The sequence below is a fragment of the Crocodylus porosus genome, unplaced genomic scaffold, assembly GCF_001723895.1.
Source record: "Crocodylus porosus isolate Cpor-Errol unplaced genomic scaffold, CroPor_comp1, whole genome shotgun sequence".
Lineage (NCBI taxonomy): Eukaryota > Metazoa > Chordata > Crocodylia > Crocodylidae > Crocodylus > Crocodylus porosus.
The window spans coordinates 34,876,951-34,896,568 of NW_017728906.1; the positions used below are offsets into that span (position 1 = coordinate 34,876,951).

The 19,618-nt window shown below is 43.8% G+C and overlaps 1 protein-coding gene across 1 annotated transcript in view; it reads right to left on the minus strand.

Annotated features, from left to right (window-relative positions):
• Positions 1-19,618, minus strand: part of URB1 (URB1 ribosome biogenesis 1 homolog (S. cerevisiae)) — a gene marked incomplete at its 5' end in the record, with an annotated part of 72,743 nt that overhangs the window by 25,869 nt on the left and 27,256 nt on the right. The window contains 12 exons of the mRNA XM_019557106.1: positions 105-276; positions 954-1,017; positions 1,097-1,207; positions 2,901-3,094; positions 3,830-3,888; positions 5,466-5,649; positions 6,638-6,839; positions 8,219-9,074; positions 11,309-11,488; positions 12,061-12,285; positions 13,683-13,879; positions 15,709-15,879. Of these exons, the coding sequence (XP_019412651.1) occupies positions 105-276; positions 954-1,017; positions 1,097-1,207; positions 2,901-3,094; positions 3,830-3,888; positions 5,466-5,649; positions 6,638-6,839; positions 8,219-9,074; positions 11,309-11,488; positions 12,061-12,285; positions 13,683-13,879; positions 15,709-15,879 (2,615 nt within the window). The remainder of the gene's footprint in view (positions 1-104; positions 277-953; positions 1,018-1,096; positions 1,208-2,900; positions 3,095-3,829; positions 3,889-5,465; positions 5,650-6,637; positions 6,840-8,218; positions 9,075-11,308; positions 11,489-12,060; positions 12,286-13,682; positions 13,880-15,708; positions 15,880-19,618) is intronic.

Below are 19,618 nucleotides of genomic sequence, written 5' to 3' on the forward strand. Positions count from 1 at the left end.
GGGAAAAATACCTTGTCTTGGATTTGAGTAAAGACAGTAATAAAGAGGTCCAAAGGGATTTTTCCACATTGTAAAAAAATATATTAACAGTTGGTTCAAAGTACCTGTGGTGGCAGAAGACGGCGATGCTGAGGGAAGTGCAGAATAGTCTTCATCATCATCTCTCGATCTAATAGACACAAAATTTCCTCCATGCTTGGCTGCTGCCACAGTGACTTTCCTAGACTCTTACAAGTCTTGTGGTGTTCCACAGCTGCTGGACCCCATAAAAGGATCCTGAAATACCATTAAAAGTAAAGACATTAGTTAACAGTTCATTAGTATGGCAACAAAAGCAACTATAGAAGAAGGATCAATTTATAAAGGATAAAAATTAGTATTTAAATTTTTCCTTCACTTGTGCTCATTATCCCAGAAACCTTACACTAGAAGCTGTTTCCTTCAGAAACATCTTTCTCATTCATCCTAAAACTTTTCCAATTCAGGCTGATGGTATTCCTTTAGCCATTCATTTGTACTTTGAGAGCCCTTTGTTAACAATACATATATGCATAATAAAGGACAGAAAAGTGGTTTTACAAAATAGGTAACTGATAGATAGTAAAATGAAGGACACTGATGAGTCATAAGTACCAATCAGTAAGTGTCCCTTGCAGGCTGCCTGAAGACAGAGAATAGAGAGTGAAGGAGCAGGGGACTACACAAACTTTTCTTGCCAGATGTAGTCCTTCCTAGGTGTTCAGTGGCAGAGCTGAAAATTCTGCTGCCTGGCCTATACCTGCGCTGTAAATAGTACTAAGTAAATAGTACCATTTATCAAGTACTCAGAACTAGCATCAACCCAATTCTTGTTTTGTACTTTCATCAACTCAAAAATAAATGGTCAGGTGTACATCATCTCTGAGACTTTAAACAATACATAACTACCCAACATCAAGAAGACAACAACTTACCTAAAGTTTATGAGGCTTAGACCATTTTTCTCATACAACTGAAGCAGCAGCAATATTTTCTGATCTTAAAAAATATAAAACATTATTCAGAATTTTAAAAATATGCCCACTGAAAATTATATTTTTAATAGATCAATACCTACCAACAACACTCAGCGTTGCACCATATGCTCCAAGCAACACAGCAAAGTGACTGCTCTCACAGACTGAAGGACTCAGTTTCACTATAGTGGACAATATATCCACTAATGCCTCTGAAATAAATTCAAATTCAAAGACTTGCTTTTATTATTCAACACAGACACAAAAACTAAATACAGAGTACATTTAGCATTAATGCTTGTATCTGTAGAACAAATCTGTAATTTGTAAAAAAAATAAATAAATTACAAGTATTTGCATTTGTAAAGCAGGAAAAGATTTCTTCAATGGTGCTATGAACAGGTCTGTTGAAATAAAGCTTCAACTGGAACAAACTTTTCTAGGTGCTAAAAACGTATTTTCACAGATCTCCTCAATGTAGCACATGCAAAGTTAGCAAACTTGAATGATTTTATTTTGTGACATATGGGAGTGTGACAAACTGGGAGTGTTTGAGACTCCCAGTTTCACAAACAGGATGCTGAGGCACAGATGAATGGTTTTGTTCAGACTTGTGGAAGACCTGAGAATTAAACTCTGTCACAGTCCTGCGCCTGAACCATAATGCCATCTTGCTATATGCTACATCAGAAGCAAAAGAGAGAAAATTATTTTTCAGCACTGTAGAAAGACACAGGTAAGGATCAATGGACTCTCAACAGCAAACTTCTGAATTACTGAAGTAAGCTTCTTTAACAGAGTCTGCCTCTTTACTCCATGGGTATACCATCCAACTGACACATGCATGGACTGAAGGGTGTATATTCTATGAGGAAAAATATAACAAACTATCCTCCTACTTTTCAGTGGATCTCTCGTTTTGTCAGGGGATTTAAAAATCTTCAAGTTAATTTTGTCTTGCTCACTATCATTTGTTACCAAATAAAAAATATGTCAACTTATTACAGTTTTATTATCTCCAGTACTGCTCTTTGTATCAGGAGATCTCAATGCACTTTGCAGAGAGAGATTAAGTACAGAGCTGGTAACTTATCCAAGGTCATGGACCTCAGTGGCAGAGTCAAAACCTCCCAGCTCAATCCTGTACTAGATTCTTAGCAAGAGCCTGTTCTCTCTCACACCTCCTTCCACAAAAAAGCATAATATTTTTTTAATAAAACTAATAAAACGTAATATAATACACCATCTGCATCAGCCTACATCAGTGTTGCCCAACCTTTTGGTCCCACGGGCCAGGTAAATGGTGCAGGGCTTAGCTGCAAGTGCCCTATCACACCCACAGCCCAATCCCCAGCCCTGTGTGCGCCAAGCCTGTCACCCTACACCCAGCCATACAGTGTGCTGGGATGGGCCCACAGCCCCAGCCTTGGCCCTAACCTCATGCATGGAGAGAAGTGGTAGCATTAATTGCCACTGCTCCCCCTTGGGGAACCTTGTGGGCCATAAATTAAGCAATCCTAGCCTAAACACCTGCTTAAGATCAGGACTTCTATCTATGCAAATACATACTTAGCTGAGTCATATTTCTACTTTTTTCCACCTACAAAAAGAGTGAAATCCCAGTCCCACTTAAAAATCCCAATGGCTTTAGTGAATACAGGATTTTACCCCAAATCTCCATAAACATGATAGAATATCAAGCAACCTTTAAAAGATACTAAACTTGCAAATTTTCAGGTTAAAAGAAAAAGAACTCTATGCTTAAATTTAAAGGAATGCTAATATCTGGGAGCACTTTAGTAGCTCTGCAAATAGCTTGGTGAATAGGTTATTGAAGGGATTGAAAGGAGCACTGAAAAGACATGAGTAGTATATAGAAAGTGAAGAAAGGAAAAAAAAAGATACCTCTGGTTTGGACATTTGTGTCATCATCTTCTCTTGATCTCAGCATGGTTGACAAAAATAAAGAGTGCTGTGTGATCATCATGTAAAGTGTGGAGAGCTTGACTAATCTCTTACTAAATGAGCTGTCTTCCCTATACAACAACTGAATAGCAGAATTAAGAGTTTCCAGAAACGCTTGTTCTCGATAGCGGTACCTTAAAAAAAAAAGGATAAAAGGACACTTGGATTTCAACCCCAGGCAAATTTATTGTTTAAATAGCAAAACTGTATATGAAAAGCAAGTAAAACAAATCCCCTCCTATTTCCAAAAACATATTCCAATATTTTATTCAGTTTGTGAAACTAGTCATATCTTAAACTACTGAGGAAAAGAATATTCAGTCATAACAGCATTTGGGCTTTACAACATAATAAGTTTTTTCACACGTTAAATCCTAAATTTGATGATGGCAAGACTAATATTTCTGTTTCCATGTAAGCTAAACCTCTCCAAACTACCCATTTCCTCTGATCTCTCTTTTTCAGTAGTACTCATGTGAAGGTCAAGTACCCGATTTTGATTTCACAACAGAGTAAATTTGTAATACCTTAATCAACAATTACTGGAGTTGCATTTGTGTAAAACTGCTTTAAATAGAAAAGTGGGAGTAGGTCCAATAATTTGCTATACTTCATTACACTAATTGACGACACTAATTCAGGGCAACCACCACTGAATTCACCGGGGACTGTGCCTGTGTACAAAGCTAATCCCAAGAAACGATGAACATCCACAGGTCCCAATAATTTCAGTAGAAGCTGAAGACACTCAGATAAGCAGGACAGTGTGGAACTAGTTTCTGATCAATAACAGGATTAGATGCAATGGACATTACAGTAGTGTATACCACATCTTTCCCATCACCCAAGAGCAGAACAAGTGTACTTACTTGAGTCCCATTTTCACAAGACTTTGCCAGTCAGCTGGACCCACTTCATTAACTAAGTGCTGTGCAAAGAGTAAATAAAAATGAAAAATAAAGTTTCATATTCAATATTAAGTACAGCAAAGCTTCTGTACATTAAGACTCACACTTTGTTTGGAGCGCTGATACACAGATTAAATTATGAAAATAGGACAGCCAGTGTCTTTTGGAAACCAAAGCTATTTTCTGTGTAGGGAGAGATGACAGGATTTTAGATTTCAAGCTGCAAAGAAATTTCAGTCCCAAGTTTTTCAACTACTAACTGCACCTTTTCTGTTACACTGTGCATTTCCTTACCTCATTAACACACAAGTACTGTAACTTTACATTAGTTCCTTCTCACCAAAACTCAAAATAAATGGCCAACCCTCTGAGAGGATAAAAATCCTCATTTCCCATCCATTTCAGTGGGATCTGAATGCATCCATTTGCCAGGATTGCACCCAGAGACAGTCAACCCTAAAAACAAGGTGCATTAAATTGAAAACACAATAGCTAACATGAAATAGTGGTAAGTCTTTCTTCTTAAGAGAGCCTAAGGAAGTGTAGCACACTGAAGCAGAGCACAAACTTCATTTTGCATCAGGGAGGAGGTAACTTTAGCCAGTTTAAACAAACTGTTTCATTCCACAAAAATATTAATTGTGTTTAAGTTTACTTCAGCTGAAAAAAAGCTTGAGGTGGTGCCTATGATGCATATGGGGCTGCAATGGACTCCATTGGCTACATTAAGTTCATGGAAGCTTATATTATGGCTACACTGCTCTATTTAAAGGAGGGCTCTCACCAGAACAAAGACAATTCTCCCCAGTTTATAAGCATCCCAACACACACAGAAAAGACAATGGGGAAAGCTACAACTGGTCTCTAATGAAGCGGCAAGCTCTGTTTTGCTTATGCTGAGAACCATGAGACTGAAGAGGCTATAAGCAGTTCAAGGGAGAGTGGTACTCAAAAAACCGAGCAGGATTTCAAGACAAGGTTAGTGAGGTAAAAGGACTTCAACAGCTTGTTTAAAAAAGAAAAAGACTGCCACCCAGTCCCAAGAGATCTGGAGATGTCTGTAGAAAGCTCAGATGGATGAACACCTCAGATGGAAATACAGCATATTTACTCAAATGCACTTTAAGGTTCTCCCCTCCCAGGCAGCACCAGGGAGGAAAAAAGCTTCACCTTGAATTCAAGTACTGCCTACCCCAGCCAGAATGGCTTGTTTGGTGGTGGAGATAGTAGTGGGGGGGATGCAGAGGGGGACTGCAGCCTTTCCCCCTACCCCTTGCCCCCACTATTCTACTAAGGTCTGAGCTTAAGTTACTGAGTATGACTACAAAAAACAAACAACTTCCCCCCAGAAACCCAACTTCAAAGGGATTTGTAAGTGTCCAGCAACTTTCAAGGGGTGACCCTGATTGCTATGTAGTAGCCTCTTGCAGAGCTAAATATGTTATATAGAAGCTACCAAACTAAACAAAACAAAATCCAACTATGCTTACCTAATACAGAAGTATAGAGAAAGCACAAAATAAATGTTCTAACACAATAATTATAAGCCAGAGGAGCTGGGTTTGCACATAGTAAAGCAAATGAAAAAAAGTCTTACCAATAGCTCTTCTAGCCTCAGCAGCATTGACTTCTCTGTTTCTTGGTTGATTTCTTCTTCCTTATTATTGTTGTATGCTGCAATTAACCACTGTACACAGGCTGACAACAGGCTTTTCCTCCAGGAGGTCAAGTCTTTATCAGAGCTCTCGAGCACTCGAGATATGGAATCGGCCACAATCCAACTGCAGAAAAGTTTGAATGTTAAAATAATGGTTTTATTGTCTAATTTTACCTTGTTTTACTTGCATATTTTTAGCTATTTGATTTCACAGACAGGAACATTTCTATTCCTGATCCAAAAAATAAAGAGCATCTTCTAAGCACCTGACAACTGTGCTTAAGGTTAGTCACCTCAAAAGTCGGCCAGCCTTTCCATTTTCTTCTCCCATGGACAGTGAAGACTAAAAGTCTACTATAAATACAAATCCCATTAGTCTAACACACAGGCTGAAAGTGTCAGTTCTTTGCCCAAAAACAGAGCTTGCAAAAGCACAATGGTCTGGAAAATATTTTTACCAGTCCTATCCAACTGGTTTCTTGACGTTTAAGTCCCTACAATATTTTTTGGACACCTATTTTAATCGAGTACAATACTGTACTCTAGTACAACAGACTACTGAATGTGGAGTGCTAATTTCCACAGTTTTATTTAAATGTAATGCATATATCTGCGATGTAGCTGCTTCTCCTGGGAAGTTCCAAGAGGCTGTTGTAGGCTGCATCTCCTACTTCAAGTCGCTCCTCACTTCAGTGAAAACAAATGGAAAAAATGCCAGGCTTTGTATTCCTGATTTCTCTTTCTCTGTTCCTCCCCTCCCTTTCTCCTTCACCCTCAATTTTGTCAAGTCACTTTACATATTCATGAAAAGAGGAATGCTTTATTTAAAGTCCTATGGAACAATTTCCCAAACCCTGTTCACATGCATGTACCTGGAACAGTGGTTCATCCTTTTTCATTTATGGACCCCTTTGAAAATGTCAAATAGAGGTATGGACCCTTCTCAACTGTAAGTATTCACATGCTTTTGATCAATCACAGTCATCTTTCGTGGACTCCTTAGACACAGTCTGCAGACCCCCAGGGGTCTGTGGACCACAAGTTGAAAACCACTGACTTAGAACAATCTTTTAGATAACAAAATAGTAATCCTGGCAATAAGACCTGCCTACCTCTCATGATTTCCTGCTTTCTCAAGAGTTGTGGGTAGCTTGTCAATTAAATTACTTAGTGCTTCGATTTCTGAAGCTTGTATCAGCTTAGAAAACACTTGCAACTTCATTGTGGTTCTTGGTGATGCTTCCATATCTAGAACTACATTTGAGAGTTGTTTCCAAAAAGCTTCTCTCAAAACAGGCACAACAGATGAGGAAACTGTTGGAAGAAAGACAGCAAACACACGTGTTGTCATTGTCAGCTTTCTAGTAGTGCTTTGAGAACTCAAAACTACTTCACATGTTAAAGAGAATAAAATTGTAGGGCCTTCTAATTCAGTAAAAGGAAACATTATTCAACATGCTGCAGCAGCAACTCTAAAAAGCTTTTGAAATATATATCAGATATCTACTAATCAAAGATTTCAAATCACTAGGTACACAAAAATACCTTATTTTCTTGTGTAGAACACACCCTGGAATAAGACACACATCTTGTTTCTGATGGAATGATGAAAAAAATCTTCCCTTGTAGTAACTGAATATCATCAGAAGCTAGGAAGCTGAGCCTGCTCACCCTTCTTGGATCTCCTGCAGTTACTTTTGCTTTTATTCAGCAGAAGTTTAAAATGGCAGAACCTGCTGCTAGTGAGCACTCCAATTCTTACATACAGAAATAGCATTAACAAAGCAAATATGATGATAAAATGGAATGACTCTATACAAAAATGTTGCCATGCCCTATAGGTGATCACGGAAAAAGAGAGCCATAGGGGAAATCAGGAGGCCCCTGCATAGGCTAGATCATCTCACCTAAGTATTTGTCTAACCTGAACTTGAACATTTCCAATGATAGAGATTCTGCAGCCATTCTAAGTAAGCTGTCCCAGTGCTAAATAACCTTCATAGTTAGAAAGTTCTTAATATGCAACCTAAATCTCTGTTGTCATTTAAGCCAATTACACAGGATGAGATCTGAGTATGTCTCTTAACTGTGACCAGGATGTTGTCTGCTCTTGTTGATCAGTGCTTTATTTGCTCTGCATGAGTTCAGACACACCAATCAAACCCCTGGATTCAAATGGCAGCAGTGCAGTGAAAAGCCACCTGCTGCTTCAGCACAGGAAGCTAGGCACAACGATTATAATGGTCAAACAATACCTGGTCCATGAACCTTGTATTAATACACCCTCAAAGTCATAACAGTCTGGCAAAGGCTGCTTGTTGTCAAATTATTTTATAGTTGTGTTTACATCACAGGCAAAACGCAGTAGTAGAATTCACATTAGACAGCGATTTTTACAAGTGCTGACCTATACTCAGAGGTAAGGAAGATGTTATTACTGTTTCAATTGCAGCCTTCCATCGATTAAAGAGGACTGCTTTTAGCAGCAAGGATTCAGGAAGTACTGAGTTTTTAAAATGTCACCAGTCCTCAAGTGAAACAGCACCTGTTGAGATCATTAGCCCAATAAGGTTTTCCTGCCACTGATCATTACAGCACACAGAATAGATAAATCATTTTCATGGGAAGCACTATGGCAAAAATCCCCTAGAAAAAATATTTAACTGTTAATACTGGTCAGTTGCTCATCCTACCTCTTGACAGCCGTGTAAAGTTGCACTGCTCCTTACACTGTAAATAGACATTAATGAGCGGAAGAAAGGTATCCATATTTTTCCTCAGGTACTTTGCAGTTGCACAATTCAGACACCACAGCTCAAACTGCAGCAGATGAGTGTGACAGTGCCTGATCAACAAAGCCACAATGGCAAGAGAAGTTTCAGTCACATGGTTCAGGCAATAAATGGATACATCTACCCCAACAGCACGTGCCAAGAGAGGCTCTCTTTCCAGAGCTTGTAGGAGAACTTTCCCTAGCTCTTCATTGTTTGATGTTGGCAGCAGGGTCCCCATTCCCTTAATATGCTCTGTGGATAACAGCAGTTCTTCTTTTAAGGGTTGTCTTTGGTAGCCTTCTGTGAGGAGCTGCACAAGCATCTGACCATACAAGCTCAAACATTTCTTTTTCTTGGGAGAATTTTCAGGTGTCTGAGTGGTCAAGATCACTTCAGGGAGCTGAAGCAGGGTTAGCACAACTTCTTTCAACTGAGCTGCATCCATGTACATGTGCAAATCCTGCAGAGCCTCCAACTGCTGGGACTTTTTAAAAGATGCCTTGTTTCTTTCTTTCCTCACAGCTTGCAACTCTGTCAAGATGCTTTTTACAACGGCTTCAAAATAGTTAGACAGCACATCAAGGCGTTTCATGTTTTGCAACATTGGGGCACTCGTTTTCAACAAACGAAGGATGCCATTATTTAGCTGAGCTGCCAGAAGTTTCACAGTCACAGGGTTCAAGCTGTGTTGGGGAACAGCTTGCTGTTCTAAAGCCAGGAACCAGGTCTCCATGGTAGTATGTTTGAAGATCAATGTAAGTACCTCTTCTAGCACCTGCAAACGTACACAGTTATAAGGACAGTACCAAATATGCCATTACAGTCTGGAGAAATCATTTGCTTGCTTCTTCTTCAGTGACCAGTTTTATGTAGTTTCTGGACAAAAAATAATCTATTAGCTGGCCAAAAAAACAACAAAAATTAAGCAGATTACGTATTTCATAAAGCAATTACATGTTTTCAGTGTTTATGGAAAGCCTTTACTCTGCGTAAAAAACACTAGCCTCCTGGAGTAGAAGGAAATCACTTTCTTCATTTGTTCACTTATATCAGAGGTCCTCAGCCTCTAGCACAAAGGTCACAAACATGGCCCGTGGAGACACTGCAACTAGCCCACGGGGCTCCTCACAGGTCAGGAAATTTGGTGGCGGGTGACCAGTGGCCACCCTCCCACCCGCCAAATTCTCAAACCCTGTGCCCCATGCTGCTGGTTGGGGCTGAGCCACACCTCCTTCCCTCCCACCCCCATGCAGAGGGGCCTGGCCACACCCCCTACCCCACGGGACTGGTTTTAGGCCAAGCCACATACCCTTTCCCCCTGTGGGGCTGGGCTGAGCCAGGCCAAGTCATGCACCCTCTCCCTGCCCGTCCCACCTGCACCCCAAGGGTCAGGCTGAGGCCAGCCCATGCCCCTCTCCACCCATGTGGTTCAGTTGGGGCCAGGGCCTACCCCCTCCCTCTGTGTAGCCAGGTTGGGGTCAGGCTGCTCCCTAACTCCCTCAGCACAAACAGGATGATGCCCACCATGCCTGTACCAGGTTTGGAACTGGGACCACCAGCTGGATCCAGCTTGTGGATGGATCGGGCACTGCCCATTTGGCTTACTAGGTAAAAAGGTTAAGCACCACTGACTTAAACAAATACAACCAAATCTTGAAAAATGTGAGAGAGAATTTTACCAGGCATCTCTAAGTCTAACAGTGTTAAGGCAGAATTATCACACCAGGCAGAAGACACAACTGCACTTATTTACACTTATAACTTTATACATTTCCAGACAATAAGTCCAGTATATCCTAAGGTGTATAAACTGAAAAATGGTGCATTTTAAAACCTCTGCGAGCGCAAGACTCAGGTAAAACTAATATTCTAGGCAAAATCCATACCTCCCAAACAAACCTGATTGTACAAATTATGTTTCTCAGCAACTGGGGAAATACAATTCACCCTCCCAATATACAGGCAGCCTGTGGACTTGGGGCATGACTGTACTGAAGACTGCAGGACAACGTGGAGAGACCCAGAAGAGCTTTAAACGAGCGAGTTTAGAACTAGAAGTAATGTAGCTTTGCCAGACTAATTTACTCTGATTCTCTGCATCTTCTACCAGACACTCTCCTTTTAGTATCTTCTACCAGACACTCTCCTTTGGTACCTTGAAAACACAAGAAAGGGGTGGAGACTCTGTTTTCAGGAATGAAGATCTGAAGAAAATTCTCTTGCATGCTCTACCAAGACAGTGATCCCTTTGGTGTAGATACAGAGGCTTAACTAGAATGCACACAGCTCTGGGCTGCTGTAGCTAGACTATATTCTGGTACCAAAGCTTGCCCATTTACACCTAGGTTGGGTATCTCTGCATCGCACTACAGTCTGCAATTCCCTTATAGTACAGTCCTTCCAGGGCCACTATTCCAGCCCTGGGCCTGAAGATCGGAGGCTGCTGCTTGGGCACACCTCACATGCAATAACCTAGAGAGCTTTTGGATGCATGTACTTATGGATCCAAAGGTCCCACCCCCACACCCATCTGCATTGACATGTCTGTCTCAGATGTATTGATCCCTGTATGGTACAGGCCACACAAAACTCCCTCCCCATGTGGTGACCTGCCTCCCAACACCCTCCAGAAAAAAAATCCAGCAATGCTGCTACAGTGTAAGGATCTTGCACAGGCCTTCAAAAGGGGAATGGCAAGACTTAATATTAGACTTAATACTTAAATACCAGAGACTTTCATGTTTCTTCTTAAAGGGCAGCATCCACAGAAACCCACTTCTTCCTATGTTCTATATCACTTTGTGCTCTGTGTCAACTGTGTATTTCAGTCATCAGTAATAACAATAATAATGAGTCAATGTAATCTATACCTAAAAACTATGTCCCTTAATGTATATTGTTTGCCTTGTTAAACACTTCAGCAAAACTGATGTGGGATTTCCTGGAGGATATCTTAACTGAGGTAGGTACTTCATTCTCTATAATAGGAACATGATGAGTGATTTCTACCTTGTCATCTGCAGACTCCACCACAACCACAGCTTCCATATCCATAAAGAGATCTGACTCAGTTTGGGACCCCTCTTGATTCTGTTGATTACACTGCTCCACCTGGTCACAGCAGCACAGTAGACTTCCTAGCAGGTCTACATAGACACTGAGGAGACGAGGACCAGAACTCCTACTGAACTGTAAGAAAAGCAAATACATTGACAAATGAGAGGAGTGGGAGCAACTTGGAAGAAAACAGTGCAGACTATAAATGAAGAGCCTCTTGACCCATTAAACTCTTTGGGGGCAGAGACTACGCATAACTCCTCCTCCAAGGGCAGCCTGATCCTGTGACTGGCCTGTGGGAGCTAACCAAGTATTTATATTTTTAAGAAAGAGGCAAAGATCTTTGAGGATGATATCTTTCACGGTATTTTTAAAAATGCAGGGAGCATCAGATCATCTAGTCTAACTTTCATAATGACACAAGAGAAAGGATTTCATCAAGGCTGAATGTACTTCTTTCAGAAAAGTAGCTGTTCTTCCTACCAAGAGGGGGAATAGAAGTGGCAAATCTCTTGAGGTATATTTGGTGGGGGGGGAGGTGTCTGCTATAAAGTCAGCCAGCCACTTCAGCAGCAAGAGACATACTCAACAGTTCTATAGCTGTTCCATAGCTTCAATGTTAACTGCATGTGCCAAACAGCACGCCAAAGTCATTTAAGTTTATTCTATTTAAAGAACCAAAGATAACAGACCATGTTCCTTACACTGCCAAAGTTCTCCACTGTGGACTTTAGGTACAGCAGCACATGTTTGACTTCTAGCAAAAGCTGTGGACGATGAAGCTGGGATGCCATGTCTCTCAGCTTTGCCTGAACACTGTCTTCCAAGAGGAGGGCATCACCTCTCTCATAAGCGTGCTTTAGCAGGGAGGCAAACGAAGAACCTGGCTGCAGGACAGGCTCCCTGCACACATCCTTGGATTCTTTAAACTTTTTAAAACAGAAGCAACACAAAACACTGAGGTGAGAAACAAAATATTCATTTCAAAGGGAAGGTAATTTACAATGACATTAATGAAGAGTGCATTCATGTAGACAACCCAGCAGTAGATTATAGTATCTAGGCCCAAACCTACTCTGACACCCCATTCTCTGCCTTCCTGTTGTAGAGTCCTTTTCAGAGTACCTTGTGTCAACAGCTGGCAAAAAGATCAACATTGCAGCTCCTACAAGGGATGGCCTGTGCTCCTTACCCACTCATACCCAGCCCTGCAAAACTTTACCTCCTCATACCAGTTTCTCCAGCTGAGAGGAGGGGGAACACCGTTTACAATCCTCTTCACCTTGGCCTTGTGGAGACACTTCTCATCCACCTGCTTCTTCACTTGGGGCAGGGGTATACACATCCACTACTGCCCACTCAAATTTCCTTTACACTTTAAAAGTGAATAATAAAACTTCCTTCAAAACACGCTTTCAGCAGGATCTGAACTTGCAGCATCCCAGCACTCCTGGCTAACACAACATAGCTATCAAGTCTGCAGCTTAAATAGCTCTGCCTACACAACTTCTGTAGACAACCAATGGCTGCCACCACCACGTACCCAGAGCACATTCTGGTTCTGAAGATTGTTCTGAAGGCTTTGCACAGCTCTACCATGTGCACAGTGCATGCTAGGAATTCACCAGCTGCAGATGGAACCACTAAAGCTGGAAGAAGGCATGTGCAGATGGCAGCAGAAGCTTTCTTTCAGTTGGAGAGGCAACATAGCTCTGCCAGGAAAAAGAACGGTTTCTGCTGCCAATCCTCCTGCAATCAAGAAGTGGTGAGCAACAGGATAATTTAGCCTGTGCTGAGCTCCATGGTTCTATATCCTTCTGGTATCCAAGCTAGCTTGGTTAAAACTAGTTCATGTATTTAATATTATATCACACTAAGGGCAGACAATCATTCAGGTTCAGAAGACAGAGGCAAGAGAGAGAAATCAGGAAGTATTTTACAATTGAAATAAAAGCTCTCTACAATACACAGGGCCTTTCAGTAATGCCCGGGGGGAAGCTGAGGGTAGTGAAAAGATGTTCAGGAGTGCAGTGGCAGAAGATTAAGGCATCTCACAGTGCCTTCCAAGTTGTGAGTTTGAGCCCAGCTCAGGACTTATGCTGAATGGGACCTCCAGTTCACTCAGATGCAAATGGTAACTTGTCTATTCAGGCTGGATTGGCCAGAAGTAGGGGGAGGGGGCTAGGCATCTGCACACAATAGCCACATTCCCTTGTGTACTGATTTCTACAGAAACTACAATGACTTAACCACACCAACTCAACAGGCCACCAGACTTGGGAGGAGGACCTTTGACCTTGTCTAGATGATTCTGTGCATGCCTTACCAAGGTTTCTTTAGCTTGCTGTGGTATCCAAAGATTATAGTATTGATTAAACTGACAGAGCTGAGGATATTGAGATGTATACGGTGGCTGGAGCTGTTTATCAAAGAGCTGAAACATCAGACAAAGGGCCAAGGGATCTCTCTGCGAATGGAGAAGGTCAGTGAAAACAGCAACAAGAAACTCCAGAATACTCTCTCCTACAAAACAAATACATATGTTTAGGAGGGAGGTTCAGTCCAGCAAATACCATATTTACTTGACTCCAAGATGTATTTTTCCCCATTCAACATGAGGGGAAAAAAGCCTCATCTTGGATCAAGTACCAGCACAAGTCAGGCAGTGGCTGCAGCTCTGGCTCCAGGCCAATCTGTCACTCTTGCTAATGCCCGACCTGGCTAGGGAACCTTGTGCAGCAGGGGAGAGGTGCATAACAGGCAGTGGTGATAGTACTGGGTTACACGGTCTCCCCTGTTGTCTCCCTGCTGCCACACAATTTCCCAATTTCCCCTGCCATGAGGTACCCCAGACCAGCTAGGCAGCACCTGAAGTGACAACTCCAGCTCACAGCAACAGGAGGGAGTGCAGGGCAGACTGTGGAGCTGCCACCACTGCTGCTACCTGGCTGGGATGGGGCTGGAGCCACTGCACAGGGTAAGCAGCAGCAGGAGAGTAGGTGGGGGGGTGGGCGGCAGGCACTGGGAAGGGGCCCACAGGGGGCCAGGGCCAGGGGTCTAGCTTCTAGTTCACATTGTCCTATCTCCCTCTCCCCTCCACCCACACCACCAAAATAAATTAAACTAAGATTGATTTGTATCTATATTTTGACTGGCTCCAGGCTCCAGCACAGCTGCTTATGAAAGCAGACAATCTGTATGGAGGGCAGCATTTAAGGGTAATATGCAGATCAGAGGAATCATATATAGACCTTGCCCCACAAATTGTAAAGGCCTCAGTCTGGATGCTACTCAAAAGTTTCTCTTGTGCGGTATGTACTTGAAGAGATGCAAACTTATAAGTTGGCTGCAGGAACAACATCCAGATTTATGCAAAACAGCTGTCTCCTATAGCTCCTTATTCTGGCTACTTCTTTTTTCAAGTATGTGGCAAGGCATCTCTAACACTTCTTTCTGAAGTTTCAACAAACAAAAGCATCTCTTTATACTGGCTGGAGTTCTGTCGTAAAGTTATACCCAGAGCAACTCTACTGCACTCAAGTATAAACAGAGGTTGGCCTGCTTTGTCATTTGTGCTCCAAGCAACCTCAAAAAGATAACACCATGGGGGTCAAAGACTCAAGTCAAAACTTTCTTTGGGAAATATGTTTGAGAGGTAAAACCATTTGGTTCCTTCAGGGCCTACTCACTGGCTTTGGCAGGAAGATAACACCCTATTCATTAAACCAAATAGTCATGTAAGCCATCCTTCTCTATTTCATATAAGGCTGTGAAAGAGAAACAAGGGCTAAAATAGTTATTCTGAAAGAATGTGGGGGCTTCACAAAGCTCAGTCTCTCTCTACTGAGGCAGTGTGTCTCTACAGTGGTACTCAAGCCTTTGCTAGCAGAGCTATGTTTATACAGGCTCCCGCCTTGGCTCTGGGACATCTCTCCCCATCCAGAGCTCAGGGTCCCATAACATCAAGAAAAATAGTGGGTTCCTGAATTCTGAAAAAAGCCAATTTAGTTTTTCCACAGAATTTCCCCACAGCTGGAGGGACAATGCCACAGGTAGCAGTCATCACTACCTTACTGCTCACTTTACACCAATTCTGAACCCATGCAGCACCCTGGATTGGTTTCCCTAAGGTGCAGAAAGAGCACAGAGGTACCATCACTCACTTCAGCGCTTTGATCTGTGCTCCTTCCACTTGCAGAAGTAGAAGGTACAACATGGTTCACTGATTTTAATATGCAAGGCCCCAAAATAAGAATGACAAACTGCATAGGAATGACAAAACTTTCCCCTTCCATGTACACTGTGAATCTCTCAGCTACTCAAGGGAACTTAACTATAAACACAATTGGTACCCATTTTATTTTCAGCCTGAAGCAGTAACTTGTTTCTGACTTCTAACGCAGCAGGGACAACCGCACTGAATGGAAAAGTGTGTAGTATCATGTCTTCATTCAAAGCAAATCCAATTTCTTCATCCAAGCCATCACTGTCTTCCACAAGGACATCAACCATATCCAAGACATCTATTAACAAAGGGAAAACATAAGCAGTTTAAATAGACACATCAGTTTAAAACTAGAAATAAGAGAATATTGGACAGGCAGGGCAGTCTGAGGAGAAAGCAAAGGGAACATCAAATATCCATACTACATGAAAGGGAAAGGGACAGTTTAATCAACAGTTTAATACAAGTTTGGGGCACAACAATCCAGGAAACACAAGGGTATTTCTGAATATACATTAACAATACAAATCAGAATCAATACAAATCAGAAAAAAGATGAGAATCAAGTATAAGTGTCTCCTAAACATAATAGTAAAATAAGTAGCCCTCAGCATGTACATAGTGGCGTGAAGCTTTCAAATCTGTTGCCAAATTAAGTGTGGAGAAAGGGGAAGTGGTACCAGGTGCAGAGATGAAGGTCTGATTACACCAGAATTTATGGACTCTGAGCACCTTTGGAGGTGAAAGGGGAACATGAACCAATGCAAGCAGATGCCACTTCCTTTAAAAACAATAAAACACCCCAAGCATTCCAGAGCCCCAAGTTCCCAAAGGGGTGCCAAAGATCAAAGTCTTTGATTTCAGATGCTGATGGCAAAAGGTCAGAGACTAACACAACATACTCTGTAATTGTAGTCTCACACTATTATTTTTTAGTCTGTAACAGTATTGCATATATATATATATATATATATATCCCTGTCTGTGCCTCATTTCAAATCGCTTGAGCTTCTCATATGAGAGAGAGAAACTGACCTTGACAGCCCAGCACAAAAGATAAAGTACCTATAGTAACGAGATTACCTGACTTTAGTAAAGTTGTAAAATTAAATAATATACTATGCGCGCCATCCTGTGACCAAACAGGACCAGTGCCACCCAAGTAAAAAACCCCCCCTTTTTCTGAAATTTGAGCAAAGAAAGCACAAGTGCCAACTCATTAATTATTCATGCCTAGCGTATAGTAATTGGTCACCTTTGGCAAATATAACTTTGAAAGAACTTCCACCCAAAGCAGAGAACTGTGTATACACTCAAGAACAGATCGCGCACAAATATTATCTCTCCCGCCTACGTATCTTTCTGGCGTATCCCCGTTTATCTCTCTATCTCTGTCGTAATCTTTCTTATCAAGAGCTCTCGGTAATCTGCAGACTGCAACAGCTTGTGTGAATGGCTCAGAATCTGTAACAAGCAACTCTCTTACCCACCTTGTAAATGCTGGGTAACATGATATCTGCATGCTGTAACTGAATAAATCAACTCCTCTGCCTACGCTGCAGCACATCAGTAGCATAAGTAAAATAAACCTTTTGTATAATCATACGCTGTGTTTAAATCCTCTGACTCCTGCTCATCGTTATCACCCACCTGTCCGGTTATAAATCCCCCTCCTTGCGCCAAGCCGGTCGTGCCAACCCAGGCTCGCAGGTCAAGGGTGCACCGGCATTAGGGGCACAACAAGGGGAACCAAGAACCCTCAGTTGGGCTCCAGAGCGGCGAGAGATGCATGGGTGAAAGCCCGCCGCGCCCCTGCTCCCCCAAAGCCTCCCAGAGACCCCCCAGCAGCCGCAGAGCCCCCTGCCAACCCCCAGCACAGCTGGAGATAAGCAGGGCCCGTGGTGGGAGGGGGTTAACCCCTCAGTGAGTGGAAGTGGAGGACGAAGCTGAGTGGAGTCCGGCCAGGTCTCACCCCGCCCAGGCCCCTACTTCGCCCAGCCCCCCAGGGAGCCACGTGACCGGAGCCACACGAACAGGCTGAGCAAACAGGCATGCTTGTCTGCCGACACGTGAGTTAGCGTGGAGTTCGCGCAGGAGGGTGCATGGGAGGGCCCGAGACCCTCCCTGCGAACCCCCCAGGGTAGACAGTCCCAGCCGTAGTCAGCCTACCAGACGCATGACACAGATGGGCACGTGTCGCACCCCGAGGGTCCCCTCGGGCTCTGCAGCCCCCCACCGTGACACCTCAGAGATGGCCACCCAGATGAAGCCCATGGTCCTGGGCTCCACGCAGATGGAGCCCCTGGCTCTTGGCTGCGGGGGCTGCCTGTCCCTTTTTCAGGCTCTGGGGGCCGGGAGCATGGCCACCTCCCCTTGTGGGGTCTTCTCCCTTTTGGGGTCTCTGGCTGGAGGAGCTCTAGGCCACAGTCCAGAGACTGCGTGCCATCAGGGACTGTGAGCAGGAGATAGACTCCTACTGCCAGGCCCTTCTCCCCCGGGAGCCGGAGGGTAGACCACAGTCTCCCTCCAGGACAAAGGAGGACTCTGGGACCTCCCGCTCTGTCCAGTCAGGGGCATGGACCAAGGCGGTCAAGGGCCCCAAGGCCCGTCACACCAAGACCCCTGCCCCGCCGGAGCTTAGCAATTGGTATGTACATCTTGCTGCTCCAGCAGAGCCTGCTCAGTTACCAGCTCCCACAGGCAACACAGGCTCAACTGCAGCTACCATCCCCGCTCTCCCCAAGACAAAACATAAGGTGTTTGTCATGGGAGACTCCATCTTGAGGGGGACCGATTGGGTGATCTGCTGCTCTGACCCCTTAGCCTGGGAAGTGTGCTGCTTCCCTGGGGCCTGCATCCGGGACATTGCGGAGAGGATCCCTAAGCTCCTCAAGCCCACAGACCACTATCCCATGCTCCTTATTCATGTGGGCACCAATGACACAGCTCAGAGCACTCCCAGCTGGGTCATGAGGAGCTACAGGGATTTGGGAGCGGGGATAAAGGGTCTGGGGGCACAGGTGGTGTTCTCATCGATCCTCCCAGTCTCAAGCTATGGGCTGAGGAGGGAGAGGAGGATCCAGGTAGTTAACCAAAGACTGCGGTGCTGGTGTCATCGGGAAGGCTTTGGCTTCCGTGACCACAGCCCGCTCTTTGGCGAGAGAGGCAGCGAGCTGCCGGGAAGAGATGGCCTCCACCTCTCTCCCCTGGGGAGGAGGCTCTTCTCAGCCAGACTGGCTGACCTGCTCCACCAGGCTTTAAACTAAGCCCATTGGGAGACGGGGGGACTACCGCCACTGCTGACCCGCTGAGCAACCTTTGCAAAGTCAGCAGGCCAAGGCACTTAAGGGAGCCCAGCCCTGGATCAATCTGTGGGCAAGGCAAGAGCCCCCAAGGGGACACTTGCCTGCCTGTGCACAAATGCCAGGAGCTTGGGCAATAAGCAGGAGGAGCTCGTCCTCCTGCTTAATGCAAATAATTATGATGTCACTGGGATAACAGAGACCTGGTGGGACTCCACCCATAACTGGACCTCAGGTATAGATGGCTATACCCTGTACAGGAGGGATCGTGTAAACAAAAGGGGTGGGGGTGTAGCTCTCTATGTTAAAGAAAGCTATGCGTCCCTGCAAGCTGATATTGGCAAACAGGGTGGACGACTGGAGACCCTCTGAGTTAAAATCCGTGGGGAACACGGCACAAGGGACACAACAGTGGGAGTCTACTACAGACCTCCCGCCCAAAGTCAAGAGCTTGACCAGGAGTTTGCCCGGGAACTGGCTGAGGCTGCATGCTCCAGGACCATGGTTGTCATGGGTGACTTCAATTACCCGGACATCCTGTGGGAGGATGTGGTCACAAAATCCGAGTGGTCACAAAGCTTCCTCTCATGCATGGATGACCTCTACTTGACTCAAGAAGTCTATGGGCCAATGAGAGGCAAAGCACTGCTTGACCTGGTACTGGCTACTGGGGATGACCTAATTGGTGACCTAGTGATTGATGAGAAGCTGGGTGACAGTGACCACGAGCTGATC